The sequence below is a fragment of the Myxocyprinus asiaticus genome, chromosome 32 (genome assembly GCF_019703515.2).
Source record: "Myxocyprinus asiaticus isolate MX2 ecotype Aquarium Trade chromosome 32, UBuf_Myxa_2, whole genome shotgun sequence".
NCBI lineage: Eukaryota > Metazoa > Chordata > Actinopteri > Cypriniformes > Catostomidae > Myxocyprinus > Myxocyprinus asiaticus.
The window spans coordinates 33920240-33936264 of NC_059375.1; the positions used below are offsets into that span (position 1 = coordinate 33920240).

The 16025-nt window shown below is 37.6% G+C and overlaps 1 protein-coding gene across 1 annotated transcript in view; it reads left to right on the forward strand.

The window, feature by feature from the left end:
• The window catches only part of LOC127422840 (neurotrypsin-like), a 61843-nt gene that overhangs the window by 17303 nt on the left and 28515 nt on the right, over positions 1-16025 (forward strand). The window contains exons 3-5 of the mRNA XM_051666640.1: positions 13353-13595; positions 14217-14355; positions 15167-15345. Coding sequence (XP_051522600.1) covers positions 13353-13595; positions 14217-14355; positions 15167-15345 — 561 coding nt within the window. The remainder of the gene's footprint in view (positions 1-13352; positions 13596-14216; positions 14356-15166; positions 15346-16025) is intronic.

The window sequence follows — 16025 nt, forward strand, 5'->3', positions numbered from 1 at the left end:
AATTGGGCTAATCAGCCGAGGAGAGGGATAAGTGCAGCGGAATGCGGCAGTTCGGGAGAGAGAGAGCCACATGCAGCTGCAGTGTGTGCATTTGTGTTCTGTGTCTTTTTGTTTGAGTTTTCATTAAACTATTATTTTGACGGTTCAGCCGGTTTCTGCCTCCTCCTTTCCCATGTCAACCCTGTTGCATATGCATTAACAGAAAATGAAACTGTAATATCTATAAAGTCTTAAGAGTCATCATTGTGTAGTTTGATTAAATATGAATGTAAATTGTGTATAAAAATAAATAATTAAATAATAATTGTATTTAGAACCTCAGTGAGCAAGCCGAAGGCGACCGTGGCAAGGAACACAAAACTCCATTATATGTTGGTTAATGGAGAAAAATAACCTTGGGAGAAACCAGGCTCACTGTGGGGGCCAGTTCCCCTCTGGCTAAACACCATGAATATAATGCCAATATTAGTTATTTATGTGCAGTGCAAGTAATGGTTTAAAATTAGTAAACTAAGTGTTAAGGGCCAGTGTTTAAACAAAGATTTTGTCTGAACTGTATGATTATTGACTAATGTTTTTGAAGTTCATCCTGGATTAACTGCAGAAGTTCATGCATTGTCCTTTGTTAGTTGGCTGATGAAGGCTTTTGTTGGCAATTAATTGATAGTCTATGTATTCCATTTTAAGAGTGTTGTCCATCAATAGACAAAGGTGATGCAGGCAGAGATCAATGATCGGCAGTTCATTTCAATGAGGTCTTTTCTAAGTCCAAGGTTCAGGCAGTGGCATATGAAATATCCCATGTCTTATGGTTGGAGTTGGCATCAGTTCATCCTCTGAAGTCCATCGTAATAGCAGGAATGGAGCTGGATCTGGCCGGCTCTGGGAAACAAATAAAATAATATTAGCGTAGATGCCATTCAACTTTTTGCAGAGTTATAGGTTATGATAAATGTTTCTGGTTCCGGCAGACCTAACTAAAGCAGCCTAATTGTTAGCTAACTAAATTAGGTGTATGCCCAGATAAATAGATGAGTCTTCAGTTTAGACTTAAACTGAGTGAGCGTGTCTGCGTCCCGAACATTGCGAGGAGTTAAAAATATTAAGAAGATGTTCTGAGATCACAAGGAATACCTCTTTTAAGAGCTTATCTTTTAAGAGGTTTGTTAGCTCTTCATGACCTGTGACAGCGAAGGATTGAAGTTGCTCGTGAGGAAATTTATGAGACACTGTTTTCTGAGGTACTGTGACAGACGATTGCACAATTCCGATTTTATTTCTGATGATTTCAATTTTACCAGTAAAGAAATTCATGAAGTCATTATTATTGTGCTGCGACGGAATATCTGGTTCAGTCGAGCAGTGGCATATCCAGGACATTTTAACTGGGGTGGCCAAGATGTGGCACAGACCTAGTGTGGGGTGGCGATACCGGCAGAACCTTTATGAATGGCACATGATCAAAATGTGTAAATATCACATTGCTTTGCTTCAACATCTACACATGTAGAATAAATGAATTCTTAAACTCATGTTAGCATTCACTGAATTGTTTGTATTCAATATCAGACTGTTGTTTTGACATTTGACAGTTTTCTATTTCTGTTCTATTTCAACCTATTACAGTTTCTGGGAATCTCTGGTTATTTTAACATAACATCCATTTTTAAATCAGTAATTGTTTAGGAAAAGTCAGTTACACATTTTTAAGAGCTATTCTCATTGTAGAGAATGAATCTGCGTATAACATCAGGTATAGTGTATAATCATATAAAGATACAAGTACAGGTGATAACTGGTTGAGACGCAATTCAATCAATCATTCAATCAATGATTCATTCATTTATTAGCTATAACTGCACTATCCAGCAGAAATATTGTTAAATTGGGTACAAATCAGTGTGTGAAATTGGCTACGAGGGCTTATAGGTGTCTGTCTGGAAACCCCAAAATTGCAGATTGAGCTCTGTACACAGTAAAAAACAAAACTCTATTTACAGTGTCTACTCAGGTTTATTTTCCACATGTTCTGATAGCTTCAATTACTTTGAATATTACCAAATAAAATAGTTAGTCAAATCATTTGCAGCATTTAAGTGCAATTTGCCCTGCCTCTGCATATTTAAAATGTCAAATAAGGTATAAAAACTTTGAAAGATTTTATTTGTCTGACTGACCAATAATACACATAAAGAGCTCATAAATAACTCATGTAAAGATTTAAAGTACAGTCACAGCACTGTAGGGCTTTACCGGTTGTTTAGATCAGTGTTACTATCAGAAATAATTAATAATTATTTCTGTAGTTATTAATCAATATTTAAATTAATTAATTGGATCTAACTCATTAAAACCTCATATGGGACTCCAGTAAATGCAGTGTGCTACGTTTAGGAGCAAGTTTGGTTATTAGCAATAATTAATAATTCTCAAAGATATTTATTAATTATTAATTATTAAAATCAATAGAACATTGATGAGAATCAATGTTAGCTTTTTTTAATCCTTTAAATCAACAATTATCAAAGATAGTCGTTAATTGTTAACATCGATGAAACATTAATTAAAATTAACACTAGCTTACTGATCATTCAAATTCAAAGATAATTATCAATTATCAAAAATCAATAGAATATTAATAAGGATTAACATTGACGGGGCACCACCCTGAAATCAGGGACTAATAACCAAATATTAAAACAGTCTCAATATTCGATTGTTTTCTTAGGAAAATCAGCATCCGAAGAATATCGATTTTCGGGAAAAAACAATGAATGAAGGTTTGAATCCGAGCACTGACATCCCGTCAGCATGACACAGGCGTATGCAAAACAAACCAAAACACTTCTCTTTGTAATATAAACAAAGTTTATTTATGCAGTAATATCAATTAATAATTAATACAATGCAGTCAATAAACTTCCGACTTACAACTACAAACTAAACAGTGACATGATTAGATATGGAAATAAAAATAATTCTATAACACATAAGGTGTGTGTGTGACAGTGTGTGTGTGTGTGTGTGTCAGTATGGTTAGTGAGAGAGAGAGAGAGAGAGAGATTATTAAGTGATTTTGCGATAGCTGGAGATAAAGCAGCCGTGTTCATCACTCAGAGACACGGTTTTACGAGCGGGGCTCGTAAAAGTCCTGCGTTATTTGACTCTAATGGATGAACTCAGTTTTTGTCTCACCCGCAATGGCGAAAATGCACAACAATCCAATTTGGTTGGACCACAATACAGCAAACAAATTTGTGATAATTAATACCCTGAGTATTAATAATGAGCGGACATGGCGGTCCGTAAACTGTACAAGCAAAAACCTTGAAACACAAGAATAACACGCTATAATATTCTATCTCTGCCCAGACGTAACCTCTTACTTGAATCGCATGAGGACACAGGTAGAATGTGTTTTCCTCCGTCCTTTAACTCTGACCCGGTTCCTTGAGGCTCGTGTGATGACGGGAGGCCGTTTCCTTTCTCTGTCGGCGGGCGGTATGGCTGTTGATTCTCGGCGGGCTGGCGGAGAACTCAGAAATGTCGACTTGATTGAAGATGGAAGAGAAATCTTTAATCTCTTCACTTCTGTAGGCAAACGGATGAAGATGTGAATTGCTCAGCAGTCTCCTTCGGATCTGTAAGAGTGTTCGGTTGAACACAGAGTAATCTCAACTCGTCCAGCGAGATGGAGATTGTATGGCTACAGTTTCAAGTCGGACATTACTCCCTTGTGCCACGAGGTTGTACCGGAGAGCAGCAAAAGCTACGTCTTTATTTGGTGAACAAAGTCGCTGGAAGCCACTCTGGAAGCATTTCAGAATTATTTGAACTCCTGATGATGTCATGTTTGAGGGACGTTCTGTTGTGTGCCTCATCCAATAGGAGTTGAGAGATCGATCCTTTAGTGAGCAAGGCTTCATGGATTTGTAGTCTGTTTTGGACTCCCTTTGTTTGATTTTGGCGCGATTTTTATCAGTATAATTTACGACATGGAATGTGTGGGGGCTGAGTTAGGTTTTATGACTGTTAGGCCTGCCTTTGTCTTCTATCTGAATACATGAGGCCCAACAGCACAAACCCTTCCATTTCACACACAGGTTGGCCATATATATAACTTTAGCTATTGAACATATACATCTGTAAAACGCTTTACACACCTTTACACATTAAATCAGAAAACATGGCATTTCATATTTCATGTCAATATAAAGATAACATGCTGAATGTGGTGTAGGCTCTAGCTTACTCTTTAACCTAGCTACTGTAACAATGAAAAAATGTTTTCACATTCACATGGAAATTCAGGATAAATTAAACGATAGATTAGATGAACATACCTCTCAAATAACAGCTTTCTTTTTGACCACAAATCGACGTCGTCAAGTCATTGGAAGTTGGAGGTGGACGCTAGCTTGTGTCAGCTTCATGCTTATGACCGACCATTATCCTCCAGACCTGGCGCCCGCTGCCCGCGACCTGCGGCACCTGCCTGGCCACCCGCGGCTTGCCCCTCCCCCCACTGATCAAAGATCAGCTCACACAGCTTCAGTCCCACCACTACTATAATGGTCAGAAATATAAAACTGACCATGGGTCAGTGTGGCTCTAAATAAACAAATGACCTGAGATGTCATCTTTGATTGACAGGTGTTTCTATTGGTTCTTCGTTCTTGTGTTGATGAACATGATGAACTACCAATCAGTTCTGGGGTGGCCACAGGGTGGCCAATGAGATTTCAGGGGTGGCCCAGGCCACCACAGGCCACCCCCTAAAATCGCCACTGCAGTCGAGGCTTTATTCCTAACCAATTTAGCCACAGTACTGAATAAACACCTAGGATTGTTGTGGTTATTTTCTATGAGTTTGCTAAAATATGCTGACCTGGCAGCTTTTAGTGCCTGTCTGTAGCTACAGACACTATCCTTCTATGCACCGCGAAATAACTCTAATTTTGTTTTCTTCCTCTTGCGCTTCATTTTCCGAGCTGCTTTCTTGAGAGCTTGAGTATGATCATTGTACCATGGTGAGGGGCTTTTTTCTTTCATTTTCTTTAATCGAGGGGGGCAACACCTCTTCTAGACTTTTTGGCTTACTGATTATATGAATTTCTATAGTATCAAAATCAGCTCCATATCACAGAATTAAATCTAGCGTATGATTATGGCGATGAGTTTGTCCTGTCACATTTTGTCTGACATTGAGAATATCAATAAATGCTAATTCCTATGTGTCATTTTCGTTATCTATGTGAATGTTGAAGTCACCAACAATTAAAGTTATATCCACAGTAAATACTAGATCAGATAGAAAATTTGCAAATTCACCAAGGAAATTAGAATACAGCCCGGGTGATCTCGATACTGTAGCAAGGGCAAAAAATTACAGAGATTTTTTATGTGTATCTGACTGTGTCACATTAAGTATTATTAGTTCAAAAGACTTAAACTTATATCCTGTCCTCTGAGTAACATCAAAAACTTCACTGTAAATTGTAGTAACACCTTCTCCTCGAACCTTCAGACGAGGCTCATGTTTATAATAAAAATATTAAGGATGCAAACTTCCATTTTAAGTGTTATTAATCAAACTCATTAAGCCGCATCCTTCCACTAGAAGATATAGTGCCTGACATGTAAACTATAACAATGTTATTTGATAGGTGCTGTACTGTTTTACTAGTGCCTAGGTGAAACGGTGTTTCACATCATAGCTGTTACCATATTGTGTGTTGCAGCCTTTACTGACAGAATTATCACCCGCCAAGTTGTAATTACGTCTGGGAAATTTTTATACCTGAGTTACCAAATTGAGAGTATTGTTTCTGTAGTGAATAATCCGTTTTATTTATGGTTCCAAGTGCAGCTACCTATATACATGTGCAGTATGTATATACTGTAAGTAATCATTTAATGCATATTATAAATATTTACACCGATAAAATAGCATGTATTTGACCAAACTTCACACTATTCCTGACTAACATGTATTATGCTGTCAAAATAAGTGTTCCCCAAGAAATATTCAAGAATTAATCTGGCATCCTCTGTGTTTCCTAATCTCTCCAACAACAAAACACTTGAATGTGACGTACTTGTAATTATGACTTAAGAAGGCAGCATGTTTTAGCATGAATGGAATACTGTATTGACAATAAAACAATCAAATATATATGAAAAAAGGTACAAAGAAAACTAAGCCTTTTTGTTAGGTTGCACTTTTTACAGGTTAACAATTTTTATGTTTTGCTCCAGACACTTCATCGACAGCATTATGGTGATTCCTGCCCACTCATCTTCATGCACCCAATTAAGCAGAAATGCAGTGAACGATTTCCCTGAGGTTAGCACAACTCTTTCTGAGAGTGCTCTCAGTCAGGCTGCTTTAATATGTCTAATTCAGCTTTGCCCTGACTGTAGTGAGTCAGTCTGAGCTTGCAGATAGAGACATTAATCTACTTTGCTGCTCTGTACACTCACACACTGTTCCCCTTCAATATATATTTTTTGGATATCACTTAAATGCAGACAGCCTGGCTCAGAAAGTGCAATCGCATGAGAATGTGACGTGCCAGTCGTGACTGTGATTAACAGCCTGTTCTTCCGACTGCCAGTCAGTGATGTATTTTCAAAGGCGATTTGAAGGTAAAGGACCCTTGATATCTGCAGTGCTTCCTGGTGTTTGAATGCAATTCTGCTGGGTCATGCAGCTGTAGATTCTGGAACTTAGTCTGGTTTAGCAGAAGATTACAAGAGGTGGAAGATCACAGCTTCTTGATTCTTCACTGACTTTTCAAACCAGTCTCATGAAGTAGATCCCCTTCAATTTGCTTATCGAGCAAACAGGTCTGTGGATGATGCAGTCAACATAGGATTGCATCATATCCTGCAACATCTGGACAGACCAGGGACATATGCAAGGATCCTTTTTGTGGATTTCAGCTTTCAGCTTTCAACATCATCATCCCAGCTATACTCCAGAATAAATTACACCAACTCTCTGTTCCCATGTCTATCTGTCAGTGGATTACCAACTTTCTGAAGGACAGGCAGCAGCTTGTGAGACAGGGGAAACTCACTTCTAGCACCTGTACAATCAGCACTGGTGCCCCTCAGGGTTGTGTGCTCTCCCCACTACTCTTCTCCCTCTACACCAATGACTGCATCGCCAAGGACCCCTCTGTCAAGCTCCTGAAGTTTGCAGACGACACCACTGTCATCAGCCCCATCCGAGATGACGATGAGTCTGCATACAGAAGGGAGGTTAAACAGGTGGCTGTCTGGTGCAGTCAAAACAACCTTGAGCTGAACACACTCAAAACGGTGGAGATCATTGTGGACTTTAGGAGAAACACCCCAACACTGTCCCCCCTCACCATTCTGAACAGCCCTGTGGCAGCAGTGGAGTCATTCAGGTTCCTGGGCACTACCATCTCACAGGACCTGAAGAGGGAGACCCACATTGACTCCATTGCGAAAAAGGCCCAGCAGAGGTTGTACTTCCTTCGCCAGCTGAGGAAATTCAACCTGCCACAGGCGCTGCTGATACAGTTTTACTCAGCAGTCATTGAGTAAGTCCTCTGCACTTCAATAACTGTCTGGTTTGGTTCAGCTACGAATCAGACATCAGAAGACTACAAAGGACAGTTCGGACAGCTGAGGGGATTATTGGTTGCCCCCTGGCCCCCCTTCAAGAACTATACACTTCCAGAGTGAGGAAAAAGGCTGGAAAAATCACTCTGGACCCCACTCACCCTGCCCACTATCTTTTTGAACTGTTGCCTTCTGGCCGACGCTTCAGAGCTCTGAGCACCAGAACCGTCAGGCACAGGAACAGTTTTTTCCCTCAGACTATCCATCTCATGAACAGTTAAATTGCCCCACTGAGCAATAACTATGTGCAATACACAGTTTAGTCTTTCTTATATTTATTCAACACATCCAACCTCTTCTGCCATTTCATTCCTCTGAAAAAAACAAAAACAAAAACAAACAAACATTTGCACTGTACATAACAGATTTGTATTTGCACTGTACATAATAGGTAACAGATTGTATTAGATTTGCACTACCCATGTGTATGTGTGTATGTATGTATGTGTGTGTCTTTACGTATGTGTATAATTAGTTGTATTTTTTATTTTTTATTATTATCTATGTCTTGCTGCTGTTTTTGTATTGTTTTTGTATTATTGTACACTGGAAGCTCCTGTCACCAAAACAAATTCCTTGTATGTGTAAGCATACTTGGCAATAAAGCTCATTCTGATTCTGATTCTGATTCTGATGAAATGTCTCATATTTTACAAGTTGGCTATTTCTTATGAGTTTGTTCGTATGAATTTGTACGATTTCATCACATGCAAATGCCCGGATGTTTAATGCGGAAGTAAACGCAAGTTTCGCGCACGAGGCGTTAAGGACATGCTTATTAATATTATGCCCTTAACCAAACCCCTTATCTAAACCTAACCGATCAGTAAAGTGTGTAAACATGAGAGGAAGTTGTTGTGTTTGACAGAAGCAGGTAATTGTTGAGTATTAGATGGAAATTATGTTCAGCGACGTCATTAGCTTGTACGATATCATACGAATTATCTAAATTTAGAAAAGTCATATGAATCCTTACAGTTTCACCGTGAGAGTGTGTTGGACTTTTATTTCTCCTAGGTCCAAAACGTTCCTCAAAAATTGCAGACAAACATGGAAAATGTGCTGACATCTGTTGGAGTTGAGATTTCTGGAAGGCTTTTTGTGCGATGTCTGCAGCTTTTCACAGTCCATATGGATCTTACCATCCAAAGTCTTCATGATTACGTCTATCACCCATACTTCCCATAGCCTACCGTCTGTCATCCTACGAGTGCTGCATGCATTTTTTCCCTAATCAACACAGCACTAAACTCAAGCACTCAAGCCCCCCTTGCAAAATGAAGTTGTGTTCGAACTGAAGTTTAGAACCACATTACTAATACTCAATCCTAGCCATTCTCTAGCCATACATGTGTGTGTTGTAATGTGAGAAATTTGAACCTGGTTTTCGCTGTACTATCCAAACATAAATTGAGTTAACACAACTGAGTTTAAGTTCTGGAGGAAGAGCTTGATATTCCATACTGTAAATGCTGCTTAATCGTATGGGGACTTCTCGATGCTTCAGTTTGCAATTTATCAATTTATTTTTCCAACAATTTGTTATTTTCTTGTTTTTTTTAATTGAGTTTTTTCTCTTTTTTAAAATTTTTATTATTTTGTCGGTTTATTGGTTTACATTTTTTACTGCATCGTACCATAGATGAAAGATCTATGGCATGATACATAGATGCCATGTGGTTCCTATGGGTCACAATATGTCGGCTTGTGTAAACACATGAAAGTTAATTGACAGATGCTCTCCGCAACAGTCTGGAGTGTTATCAAGACAATTTTCACGGGATTTGATTTGCCATTAACATCGGACTATATTGTAGATGATATAAAAATTCCAAAATTAAACAGAGTGGTAAAACGCCCTTATAAATAATGTTGATCGTCAGAGCACTGCCTGATTCCTGAGGATTTTAATAAAAGCAGTGGGACTAGTGAATAATAGATAGGTCAAAACCATAAACACTTTGTTTTAAATAGTAGTGGGGACAGTTGGGGGGAGGGGAGGGGGTTGTGATGTCACAACGTGCTGATATTCATGAATATTAATAGGTTATGTGCAGATAATATCAAATAATAATTTAAAAGTCATTGTTGATGACCAGTTCAAGCACTCCAGTAAATATTTCAAATAATTAATTTGATAACTTGGTCTATACATCGAATACTATCAGTACTGGGATTTTGTCAGTCAGTGGATAAATACATGGATCAGTAACCTTTAGCAAGAATTACTGATTGGTATCCCCGCTGTCACTCAGTGCCACTGATAACAGCCGCAGTGACCACTCATTATAACATTAAAAATAACAAACTCCAGTGCTGGATGGCCATTTATTATAACACACACAAATGACATGGAAACTCCGGCTCAAGGACTGGAGATATTTCTTCTGCATTAGATACTTACCTGATGTTTCAAAAATTGGTAGGGACAAAATTGACAAAGGCAAAAAGTGATGTCCCACCCGTCCCACCCATAAATGACGGCTACAACCATTAATTTATTTAAATTAATCTAGCTCCAAAACATCCACAATGTATTTGTTTACTCAAATAATATATAATTAATAATAATTAACATAATCTTATAATAATAGAATATATTAAAATATAAGATAAGATAAATCATACTATATTCATATATTATATATTAAAAAATTAGTTTTACAATAGTTAGTACTGTAAATAATCAAAACTATGTAGCCCCCATGCTAGTTGTATATTAAACCTTAAATACATTCTGATTGGCTGTTATTGTGTCTCAGCATGCAGCATTTTCATTTTAAGTACAGACAGACAACATTTTGAGACAACTTGTCACTGGAAACTTGTAACTTGGAAACTTTGTAAGTGAAAACATAATTCCTAGACATTTCATTTTCACTGAAGTCTTAATTGCTGTGCTTCCTTTATACCCTGTCGGTCTTGTTGCTTAGATTTACATCAAACATATCACATTTAGATGATATAAAGTGCGGAGAGCAACTTCTGTCTTTCCCTTTGGAAACCACAACCATCTGTTTGCCTTAAAATGAGCTGCAACTTCAAATCAACTGTGCCTTTAAATCCTGGAAGGGGCAGAGCAGCTCTTGCTTTTCAGACTCAAGAAGGGTAGGTCAGTGAGAGTTCAGCTCGCTGCTGCTTTATTGGCTGCTCATCTTGGCTTTTCAGCACCTGCTCAGAGCACAGCCTTGTCTAATCCCTCATCCTTTATGCTGGGAAGGAAGGCTTTATTAGGGACCCAGATTTCCAACTTCTCCCTCTTTTCACACTCCAGCCCAGGGCTGAGGATTCAGAGCAGTGTAAGGGGCCAAGGTGGGTGTTCCTGGGAGATAAACAAAAGGCTGATGTTAGACTCACATGATGCCGGCCAGAAAAGCCCAGCTGAAAAGACCACATCTGCAGAGCTACACAGAGATTGGCCCTTTATAAAACAAGGATTATTATTTTGGAATCTAATGATAAAAGAGGATTTTAGGGAGGATTTTTGTAGATAGTGCTCTTTTATTTCTGCTCTTTTGGAACTAGATCTAAAACAATCAGTGCAATCAGTGTTGTGTAGTTTGTTTGTTTGTTTGTTTGTTTGTTTTTTGCACATTGGGCAAACTTTTTTTCTTCTTTGTCATTTTTTGTCCTTTTCTTCATAGCTTTGTTCTTCTTCTTTTTATTCTTGATATTTTTCCTTTTCTTCTTATTCTTCTTTTCTTAATTTACTTTTTCTTTGTTTTATTTTTTTCCTTTTCTTTTTCTTCTTTTTCTTTTTATTCATTTTTGTCTTCGACATTGTCGGTCCGTGTACTTTTGCATCCATTCTTTTTTACTTTTTAAACCTATAAATGAAAAACGAAAAATGCAGTTTCTTCTTTTTTGGTTTTAACACCGATGAATAGAAAAAGCAGATACAAACGCATTTTCTGTTGACTATTTCATTTTCTATTTAAAAAGAAATAAAGAGAAAGGGGGAAATTGCTAAGTTTTCGTTTTCTTTCATTGTTTGAAAAATTAATTTATGGCTTGAATATTTGATATGCACATGTGAGTGGCACTGAAACGCCCCCTTTTATCTGATTGGTAAACCCGCCCCGTCTTCTGTACTGCCTTAATTATATCAGCCAGAATTAGTTGAGAGTTGAGATTGCTCTGCAAATTTGTTGGTCTATTACAGTATATTATATATTATTTTTCTTTTTAATAACATTTAATGATTTTGTAGTACCGGTGTATTTGTGTCCCATTGTTAAATGTAATGTAAAAAAAGAGTTCTATTGCTTTGGATAAAAGCGAATGCTAAATTAATGTTTAGGCATTATGAACATGGATTGGAGTGGACATAAAATTCTAATAGCTAAGATTCGGACACAAGGAATCCCGACTGTAAGTCCATCGGGACATTGGACACGGCATGTAAAATCAGGACTGTCCCTGTTATTGGGATGTCTAGTCACCCTATCTCCATAAGTGCAATGTTAATTTGTGTAAGTCGTAGATTGCTGATAGAGTGTGCTGCCGACATAATTGCCTCAGCCTGGATGAACATTTAGTAAATATATGATTAAATGTCAAAAATAAATTTGTGTTAACTCATATTAACTGATGGGGCTTTTATACAAAGTGATGCAACTTTTTTTAATTACATTTATCAATGGGACATGGCACTACAGTCACTACAAAATCATACAATGTTATAAAAATAAAAATAATATATAATAAACCAACTCCTAGTCAGCATATGGCCAAGTGATGTGGCTTGTGATCTCTCACGCATCGTCCATTAGAGGCAACACCTCGCAACAACACCATGATGTGCCAAGCAGCAAGATTCTAAAACATATGGCATGCATAGTTTACAGTTAGTGGTGGTTCGGGACAATATTTAATGAAAATTGAGACAAATTTGTCTTGTCTTGTTGGCGATCCCAACTTTAATTCTAGCTGATGGGATTAAGGCAGTAGGCTACAGACGACGGGGCAAGCTGACCAATCAGATGAAAGGGGCGTTTCAGTGCCGCTCACATGTGCGTATCAAATATTCAAGGCGTAAACTAATTTTTAAACACTGAAGGAAATGTTTTTTTTTTTTTGCCTTTTCCCCAATCTCTTTATTCCTTTTTAAATAGAAAATGAAATGGTCAACAGGAAATGAGTTTGTATCTGCTTATTTTATTAATCAGTGTTAAAACCAATAAAGAAAAAAACACTTTAAAAAAACACTGGGTTAAAAAAAGAAAAAGGAATGGACGCAAAAGTACACGGACCATTGTCATCTTTTTTCTTCTTCCTTTTTCTTTTTCCTCTTTCTCATTGTCTTTTTACTTATTCATCATCATCTTCTTCATTCTCATCATCTTATTCCTCCTCTTTTTCTTCTTGATCTTCTTTGTCTTCTCCTTATTACTAAAGGAATATTCCAGGTTATAGGTGCCTTTTTTCAAAATTCAACCACACGCCCTCTCTCAAAAAAACCGTCCCTCTAAAAAGGCAGAAAGCATTTTTGATTGGCTAAAAAAGTGTGCACTTGTCTCCTGACTCATTTTTGCGGTTTACAGAGCCTCGGCGGCTGTCACAGAAATGGTTGTGAATGTTAACACATTTTACAGTTCGTTTTTTAAAACCAAAGAACCAGTACATTTTTTTAACTGTGTTTTCTGGTATTGTATAACTGGGGAGACTTACTATAGACATTTTGTTTTGTTTTCCAGGTCCTCTGTCCTGCTCTGAGGGCTTCACTGAGCTGGGCTATTACAATGGAACTGTGTCTCAGACTGACTCAGGTTCACCCTGTCTGAAGTGGTCTGAGTTCCCTGATTATGTGCAGCAGTATCCAGGCAGGGGTCTGGGAGAGCACAATTTTTGTCGAAATCCTGACCGTGAGTCCAACCCATGGTGCTTTTTCAGACAGAGCTCAGGAGCCATTGGTTGGGCCTACTGCGACTGCCACCAGGGTGAGTACTGCAATGTTTCATTCAAGTTCTACTACATTATGTCAGTGAGTTGATTTGCTGAATTCCAGAAACAATTAGGAGAAAGAATATTATACGGTAGACAGAAATTTTCTAACATCAGTGTTTTGTAATATTCTTTTTAATTTATTCTTTTTCTATTTTTCTCATTTTCTCCATTTTCTATAAAATGGAATTGAATTAGATGTAGACTGTAGATGTAGAAAGAATATATTTTAAATGCATATATCTGCTAAAAGTTAATTTTGTCAACGTATAAAAGTGCACTAACATATACAGTATATGACCTAAAATCTAAAACCTGAATTACTTTCTATCCAGCATGGAACACAAAGGTAGATGTTAGGCATGATGTTACAGTCTGACATCTTCAGTCACCATTCATTCTCATTGTATGGGAAAAAGATACAATAAAAGTGAATGGTGACTGAGGCATTCTGTCCCTAACCTTCAACTGAATAATCTCAAATTCGCTGTGCATCATAAATCATGTCATCACCTGTTTCTGGCTTTTAGAGTCTGTGAGTTTTGTGTTCTTGGTTTGTGCTCTTTCACTGTTCCTGTCAGAATGGCTTAGACTCTGCTCCTCTCTCACCTGTCCAGGAGCAGTCAGGTTAGCGGGGGGTTCATCCTTAAAAAGTGGCCGTCTGGAGGTCTACCTGAATGGCCAGTGGGGGTCAGTTTGTGATACGCACTGGACTGACCATGATGCCAGCGTGGTTTGCCGACAACTTGGACTGGGGTATGGGAATTTATTTTTACTTCTAAAGGAAAAGTTCACCCAAAAATGAATTCCGTCTTCATTTACTTACCCTTATGTTGTTCCAAATCCGTATGCTGTTATTGTTTCCTTGTCCGCACACATTTTTTTTTCTATTTGTTTCTTCACTTTCTCATACAACAACAAGTTTATAATGGCCATAAAGGACCAAAAAAGAATAAAAAAAAGCACTTTAAAAGTATCATAAAAGTAGTCTATTTGACCTCTGCGCTATATTGCCATACAATAGCTTTGTGTGAGGAACTGACGAAAATGTAAGCCATTAATTACTGAAAATGTTAACCTGCACTGCAGTTCTGTGTAAAACCATTTTTGATTTGAGAACTGCAGTGGGCGTGAAGATTATCAGTGAATAATTACTTAAATCTATTGTATGGCTTCTAAAGACTTGGAATATAGTGCACAAGTCATATGGACTTCTGTTATGGTGCTTTTTTGAGAGCCTGTGGTCATTGATTGGAAAACATTCTAGAAATTCTTGTTTTATGTGTGTGTGTGTGTTCCAAGGTGAAAAGAACAGCATACAGGTTTGGAATGGCATTAAGAACCCCATATTCCACTTATGAATCTGTGCATTTCAGTGATGTCAAAGCTTGGTTACTCATCTGCATATTTGCTATGTTCATATCTATTTTTGCTTTAGATTTTGTATAACAAGTGTAGGTGGATAGACTCATACTGTATCTCTGAACAGAAGAGGAGTAGAAGTTTAACCTGGTGTTTCTTTTTCTCTCTCTTCCCCTCTTTCCATCTTTCTTTGCATTTTCTCTAGTGATATTGGCATGGCTCTCCAGCACTCATATTTTGGCCCCGGCTCTGGACTCTTTCACTACGCCCGCCTAGGTTGCCGTGGCAATGAGAAATCCCTGCTGCAGTGCAGGAGTAGGAAGTTTGTTACTAGCGACTGTAACCATGGAAACGAAGCTGGAGTGGTGTGCACGCCACCTGAAGGTCAGTGTGTTTAGATAATGACCTTCATGAAGGTGCCCTGCAGCGTTGTGCGCCATTCCGAATTGAATTGAGAATCCCTTTTAAATTCCTGTTCAATTCCTGAATTTGAATTGATACAGAGTGCAGAATTGTAATTCTAATTAAATTTTAAGGAGGTAGAATTAAAATAGGATAAGATTTAAAGAGATTCATATTACTGCTGTAAGTTTAGTTTTTAATAACACATTTATTTCATTTTCCAGTATGAACATACACTCAAAATATTAAATGATATTATGCTCTGATTTACCCAAAATTTTGATGTTGATATTTATTTTGAAAACAGTTGGAGGTTGACATTTTGTGGCGCTGTATAGCAAAATGTTCATCTTTTTTTTTTTATGGCATATTGAACTTAATTTAGAGAAATACAGTATGTCTAATCAGTTGGGGAAAAATGTATTCTACACATCAGGGAAAAAATAGCCATTATTTGTCTAAATTAATGATGTACCATAATTATTTATGTTTTGTTGCAGAATTTGTGACTGTGTTGAATCTCTTTGAATTGTAATTCAGTAAATTACTCTTCCTGTCATTCCAATTGAAAAATTCCAATTCAACATCTTGTGGGGCATGGCCAATTCAATTAAAATCTCAAGTTATTAATTGAAAGGAAAGCACATTCTTAAAATCTGAAT